Genomic DNA, 7,511 nt, shown 5'->3' with positions numbered 1-7,511 from the left:
TCCCAGAAGAGTGGAGGCTGTTATAGTAGCAAAGGGGGGGACCAACTCCATATTAATGCCCTTGATTTGCTTTATCAGTGAATTGGTTCAATGCCATAGTGTAATACAGAAAACAAATCGGTTGTAATATACATTGTTTTGAACAGTTTATTCATTTATTTTGAAAAACAATTCCTGTGTTTTACCATGAGAATGGCGGGTACGTGCACAATAGGCAGATATACAGAAATAAAGTCAGACTTTTAGATCTATAATATGTATCATTTGTTTAGTTTATTTCAAATCAGACAGGTTTTGTTCTTTATAAACAGGCATATTTTCCTCATCATACAAATATGAGGGGAAGCTACTTCATATAACGTATGTATTTGGTTAGCAGAAAAAGTATAAACATACAAAACTTGTTTATATACAGTACGTTAAAAAAATAGCCTTGCATAATGCGGCATTTAGGTGTAAATACCATGCTCCACGAGCTCTGCTGATAGTACATCACAAGTCATTTAGGTGTAAATACCATGCTCCACGAGCTCTGCTGATTTATGTGGATAGTACATCACAAGTCATTTAGGTGTAAATACCATGCTCCACGAGCTCTGCTGATTTATGTGGATAGTACATCACAAGTCATTTGTAGTGGGGGATATTAAGTGCCAGATAGGGGGAATGGGAAAGGACTTTGGGGATTTTGGTATGTAGTTCTCATAAAGGCACTCGCATGATACCTAGTGGTTAGAGCATTGGACTAGTAACCGAAAGGTTGCAACATGGAATCCCCGAGCCGACTAGGTAAAAATGTCTTTCTGCCCCTGAACAAGGCAGGTAACCCACGGCCATCGTTAACACTAACACTAGGCCGTCATTGAAAATAAGAATTTGTTCTTAACTGACTTGCCTAGTTAAATAAAAGGTATAACAATAATCATTGACTATTTGGATTTTGCTCTGTCAAAGCCACATTAATCTTTCAAATACATTGTAACAATAATCCACTTTGATTAGACAATATCTCCAAAATGCAACATTTCCAAAGAACACTTTCACCAGTCACCAATGTCATGGATTTGCAATGAATCACTTTGGTCTTGGAGACATTGATGTTTCATTTATCGGTACAAAATAGAAACAATCAATGATTGTCTGTAATCACAGAGCATTCACATAAGGCTATGCTCATGAGAAACATTAGGATGACAAAAATACTCATTATACAATTGTTTTTATCTTAAACGACTTGGTTTATGAATCACAAAACATATACACAAATACACTGATTGTAATTAAGCAAAAAAGTGATTACATGATTTTGGAAGAAATACTGTACCTCAACGCTCAACTGTTCGATCAAAGTGATTGACTTACATTTACATTTACATTTAAGTCATTTAGCAGACGCTCTTATCCAGAGCGACTTACAAATTGGTGCATTCACCTTATGACCTCCAGTGGAACAGTAGTGCATCTAAATCTTTTCAGGGGGAGGGGGGGTGAGAGGGATTACTTTATCCTATCCTAGGTATTCCTTAAAGAGGTGGGGTTTCAGGTGTCTCCGGAAGGTGGTGACTTAGTAACATAATGTAAAGCATCTTTGTCCTCGTCTTATTTCACACACCAGAGTGAAACCCCCATGGTGAGAGAACATGGAGAGCGACAGTGCAACATCAAACAATGCCTTTTTCTTTAATTTGGTATTTCAGTCACAATCTTTTCTTTTGTATCCATAACTGTACCATACATCTTAAACTCTTCAGTAACACAGATTCTCCTGACACAGAACACCACAGCCCCCACTAACTGACATCCTCCCTAAGGTGTAGGGGAGAGACAGGCTACACTGTAACAAAGGCAATAATGAAAAAGAATACAGGAACTTACACTGAGTGTACAAAACATTAAGAACTCCTGCTTTCCATGACATGGATTCACCTGGTCAGTCTAAGATAAAGCTATGATCACTTAAATAAAAAAATAAAAATCAGTGTAGATGGGAGGAGACCGGTTAAAGGAGGATTTTTAAGCCTCGAGACATATTGTGTATGTGTGTCATTTAGAGGGTGAATTGGGCAAAACCAAAAATGCAAATGTCCTTGAACAGGGTATGGTAGTAGGTGCCAGGTGCACCAGTTTGTGTCAAGAACTGCAACGCTGCTGGGTTTTTCATGCTCAACAGTTTCCTGTGTGTATCAAGAAGTCTGTTCTTAGGGCAAAAGGGGTGCATCTCAATATTAGGATCGTGTTCCTAATGTTTGGTATACTCAGTGTACATGACAACTATTTACACCACAGTTTAGCTTAGAACCACACATTGAAGAGATGTATGTGGATGTTTTTAGCTTGTGTGTGTTTCTAACCACACAATAGCCCCTCAAATAGCATCACCACATCCTAATCGGATACATTCCATAATACGAATCCATAAGGCAGTCTTCGCTTAGTGAACACATCTTAACATAAGCGAACGTAACCCATCATATAAAAAGTCAAGTTAATTTTCAATGAAACCGTATGTCCTTGGCAGAGGCCTACATAAAACAGTGAATGAAAATGATAGCATGTTAAATGAGCAATTATTTCCTTAATTTTTAAAATAAAATAAGTCTCAGCCCAAAGAAACGTCCCAAGAGGGATGACAATAAAAAGCAGAGTTAGACAATGTCCAATGTCGATTCGGTCTTGGTGTCTTCTTGAACAGTCCGTTTTCCTTACATAATCACCGTTTGGCTCTGGTTCCTTGTTTGATTTCTGACGATCCGTCACTTTTAAATGTCAAAGGTACTTAAACAGTTTTTGGTTTTAGTTGACAATACACATACAAGACTATACACTATCTTTAAGTGCAAAATTGAAGAAAATCGTGTGACAATGAAGTGTAAAAGTGATTACTGTAATCAGAGAGACGATAAGACAAAAACAAATGACGAAAGAAGTGATGGATAAGAGTTTAAGTGTTGTAACTACAAAGATCAGCAAAGCATTTAAGAGTTGGGCACTTTAATAGAGTCCTCTTGTCTATGCAAACACCTGCATGTTGCCACGCTGAGGCTGCTGGGGGTTCTGTTGTGTCTGCTGGGACTGCGGCTGCAGCTGCTCCGGAATGTGTGTGTGGCGGAGAGGTGGCAGTGCATGGGGGTTCCCCAGGGGGGTGGGGCTGGTGGTGACGTCAGACCAGTCTGAGTTGGAGTGGGGGGAGGAGGAGGACCAGGGGTCAGGGGACTCAGGGGAGGGGGTGAGGTAAGGGTGCTCGCTGGGCGGGTGAGCCGGATACCCTGGGGTGGTGCCCTCCGAGCCAGCCGTAGCGTAGCTGTGCTGAGAAGGAGGGGTTGGGTACTTATCCACGGGGCTCTGCATAGCCTGATAGGGAGGGAGCTGTTGGCGGGACTGGCCATCCTGCACCATGCCGTGGCCGTGGGCCAGGCCGTGGGGGTGAGGGAGGCTGTGAGACAGGCTGTGCTGGAGGCTCATGTTGGGCATCTGGTACAACATGCCCTGGGTGCAGTGAAGGTGAGTAGGGCCCTGCTGAGATTGGGGCTGGCCCTGGTTTTGGCCCTGGGACTGCACCTGCCCAGGCTGGGGCTGCTTCAGCAGGGCCTGCCCGCCCCCCGGCGCCATCATCTGGAAGGTAACAATGGGAGGCAGCTGCTCGCGGCTCATGGTGACATTCATAGGGGTGAGCAGGCCTTGGCCGTGGTGCTGGGACATGCTAGGTTGGCCACTGCCCATCTGCTGGGGGAGGAGGTTGAACATGTGGCCACCGTAGCCATGCTTCAGGCCCACCCAACTCTGCTGCTGGCCCAGCATGTGGCTGACTGGGGGCAGCAGGGGCCTGGAGGAGGGGCTGCCCAGGAGAGGAGAGTTGGTCGTTTTGGAGGCCCCGGCAGCATCTCCTATGTATGAGTGTGGAGACTCCAGGGAGTCGACAGGGGACATGGTGACTGAGCTCTCCGACAGCCCTCCTGCAGCTTTAGTGCCGTTGCCACTGGCTCCTCCCACTGCAGGCCCTTCTCCTCCCGTTGGCTTCTTTCTCCGCTTGGCCTTCATGTCTTTCAGCTCTTTTGCTGTAGACCCACCCACCCCTCCAACCTTTGCCCCGCCGCGCCTGCTCTTCTTGCCCTGGGGTCCGGGGCGCATGCCCATGTAGCCAGCGCCATTGCCTCCACAGACCAAGGAAGAGTGTCCCCCGCCCATGTGGTTGGGGCCATTGTGAGGGCTGTGGACCAGGTTGTACTGGTCAAGCAGACGTACGATGTCATGGTGCATGCGCTCCTGTGCGGTGTCGCGAGGCAGCCGGTCCAGGTGGTCTGTGATGTCCCTATTAGAGTAGTGGTCCAGCAGAACCTGGGCTGCCTCAAAACTACCCTCTCTGGCTGCCAGGAACAACGGGGTCTGCTCCTGATGGAACACAACAGGAGAAACAACCCATGAAGGCATGTACCAAGCAAATAAAAGATCATCCTCGTGATAGAATATACAGTGCATTCAAAAAAGTATTCAGACCACTTCACTTTTTCCACATTTTGTTACATTACAGCCTTATTCTAAAATGGAATAAATACTTTTTCCCCCTCTTCTGAAATCTACCAATACCCCATAACAACGTAAATATCACATTTACATAAGTAGTCAGACCCTTTACTCAGTACTTTGTTGAAGCACCTTTGGCAGCGATTACAACGTTGAGTCTTCTTGGGTATGACATTACAAGCTTGGCACACCTGTATTTTCGGAGTTTCTACCATTCTTCTCTGCAGATCATCTCAAGCGCTGCCAGGTTGGATGGGGAGCGTCGCTGCACAGCTTTTTTCAGGTCTCTCCAGAGATGTTCAATCGGGTTCAAGTCTGGGCTCTGGCTGGGCCACTCAAGGACATTCAAAGACTTGTCCCAAAGCCACACACCTGCATTTTCTTGGCTGTGCTCTTAGGGTCGTTGTCCTGTTGGAAGGTGGAACATCGCCCCAGTCTGAGGTCCTGAGCGCCCTGAAGCAGGTTTTTTATCAAGGACCTCTCTGTACTTTACTCCATTCATCTTTCCCCTCAATCCTGACTAGTCTCCCAGTCCCTGCCGCTGAAGAAAATCCCCACAGCATGATGCTGCCACCACCATGCATCACCGTAGGGAAGGTATTGGCCAGGTGATGAGCAGTGCCTGGTTTCCTCCAGACGTGACACTTGACATTCAGTTCAATCTTGGTTTCATCAGACCAGAGAATCTCATTTCTCTTGGTCTGAAAATTCTTTAGGTGCCTTTTGGCAAACTCCAAGCGGGCTGTCATGTTCCTTTTACTGACAGGTGTGTGCCTTTCCAAATCATGTCCAATCAATTGAATTTACCGCAGGTGGACTCCAATCAAGTTGTCGAAACATCAAGGATGATCAATGGAAACAGAATGCACCTGAGCTCAATTTCGAGTATCATAGCAAAGGGTCTGAATAATTTAGTAATAAGTTATTTTTGTAATGATTTTTTCCCAAAATATTCTAAAACCCAGTTTTCGCTTTGTCATTATGTGGAATTATAGAAAAAGTGAAGGGGTCTGAATACTTTCTTAATGCACTGTAGCTTGACTTAAAGACTACTTTTGAGGTTTGAAAACATGTGCAATACAAGGTATAAGTGAAATGCAAACTGAAGTAGTACAAACCTTGTTGTCCTGCATGTCTCTGTTGGCTCCATTCTTCAGCAGCACCAGAGTGGCCTCCACATTGTTCACAGCAGCTGCCCAGTGCAGAGCAGATTTACCTGAGAGAGAAAGGAATATGAGTCAAAGACAGACATGCAAATTGCTCTTATGGCACAAAACTATTTTGACTGCCCACTTTTTTTTTTTTTTTAGAAGGTTGGTCCTCAAGCAATGGCATGACCGAAATGCAAATGCCAAAACCGCAAAACAAACTCATGACCCAGCTTTAATGGAATTGTAATGGTAACTGGGCTCCATTGAGAGCGAGATTGAAACCATGGGACTATAAGGTTGACTTTTTGTTTTTTTAAATAGTTAAAATCACACAATTCATCTTTAGATGGTTCTTCATGTCTGTGAAGTAAAATGTTTGATAGTTAATTTTAAGTGAAAAAATGAAAAACTAAAAAGTTCTCTACATAAAACTACTTGAACTTGCCACTATAAGGTTCTATCTGCAATCCAATCACAAGCCTGAACAAATAGACAGACCAATCAGCACACGTTCTTGCCATCTTTCTCCATGTATGGGCTAGTCTAGCCAGCAATAATGGCACGTAAGCAAAAAACAAGTAAATGAAGTTGTCACAGTCATTCAGTAATGACAGTCATTTGTCTGATTATCATATTACATTTCTTGATGTATTTGATGAGTCTTGACTGTCTTGGTAAAATAATGCTATTCTATAATGTATCATGCATTCAAATAGCTACAGTTTTCTGTCTAATTCAGAAAGAACCTTGTGGCTGAACCCAGATTGACATGTCATAGCCACAAGGTTCTATCTTCTGTTTTTTTCAGGGGGATGCAATTGATCTTCAAATGTCTCAGGATTTTGATAATCTGCACTTTAGGTACCTATAAAAAGGTGAGGACCTTAATGGGTTATGAAAGAAGAATTCACTACAAAACAGTTCTGAGATCTGAAAACAATGCTTAATAGGGGGGGGCAGGTAGCCTAGTGTTTGGAGAGTTGGGCCAGTGTTACGGATACAGTTATCCTGTGTGTGTGTGTATCCTGTGTGTGTGTTTCTTTTCTCTCCTTCTCCCCTCACAGGTGAAAACCATCACTCCCCAATCAGTCAACAATCAATCATCAATCAGAAGACACACCTCCTCCTACTTCCTATCCTATCACAGTTCCTTCCCCATGGTTTAAAAACCCCATCATTTGTTTGTTCTGGAGCTCAATCTCTCTGTTAATGCCATGTCTGTAGGTCTCTGTGTTTCACTCTCGCTTTGTGTCTTAACCTCTCTTTTGTTTAAGCACCTCATAGCACTTTGTCATCACCTGTGAGTATTGTTTTTGGTTATGGTGTTTGTTTGTTGCTGGTGGGAAAAGGGGGAAACCAAGACAAGTCGCCCATGGGCATACACTACCCGTAGGTGAACTTTGTTAAATACACTAGTTAGAACTGGGCGGACCACCCACTGTATTTTGGTTAGTTAGTTAGCTGTTGTTAAAGTAGGCTAGTCTAGCTTAGGGGTGTTTTTGAATACTTATTGTTTCTTTTCTTGGGTCCAGCTCAGCCCCTTTTCCTGCTCCCCCCATTACCGTGTGTTTATAAATAAACCTAGAGTTTGACGGTAGATTTCTGTTGTCGTGGTTATTTCGTGCACACTTTTACTTTGTCACAATAATAATTTGCATGAGTTATGTTACGGGTCTCATTACCATCCCCCCTAGACTGTCGGGCCAAAAGGGATTCGTAACAGCCAGTAACCGAAAGGTTGCTAGATCAAATCCCTGAGCTGACAAGGTAAAAATCTGTCGTTCTGCCCCTGAACAAGGCAGTTAACCCACTGTTCCTAGGCAGTCATTGTAAATAAGA

At 43.8% G+C, this 7,511-nt stretch overlaps 1 protein-coding gene across 1 annotated transcript in view; it reads right to left on the bottom strand.

The window, feature by feature from the left end:
* Nucleotides 1-254: 254 nt before the first annotated feature.
* The window catches only part of LOC115144946 (neurogenic locus notch homolog protein 2-like), a 62,102-nt gene continuing 54,845 nt past the window's right edge, over nucleotides 255-7,511 (bottom strand). The window contains exons 33-34 of the mRNA XM_029686104.2: nucleotides 5,640-5,737; nucleotides 255-4,389 (exon numbers count right to left, since the gene is read on the bottom strand). Of these exons, the coding sequence (XP_029541964.1) occupies nucleotides 3,010-4,389; nucleotides 5,640-5,737 (1,478 nt within the window). The 3' untranslated portion in view covers nucleotides 255-3,009. The remainder of the gene's footprint in view (nucleotides 4,390-5,639; nucleotides 5,738-7,511) is intronic.

The sequence above is a fragment of the Oncorhynchus nerka genome, linkage group LG17 (genome assembly GCF_034236695.1).
Source record: "Oncorhynchus nerka isolate Pitt River linkage group LG17, Oner_Uvic_2.0, whole genome shotgun sequence".
In the NCBI taxonomy this organism is placed as follows: Eukaryota; Metazoa; Chordata; class Actinopteri; order Salmoniformes; family Salmonidae; genus Oncorhynchus; species Oncorhynchus nerka.
This window is presented reverse-complemented; position numbering and strand designations above follow the sequence as displayed.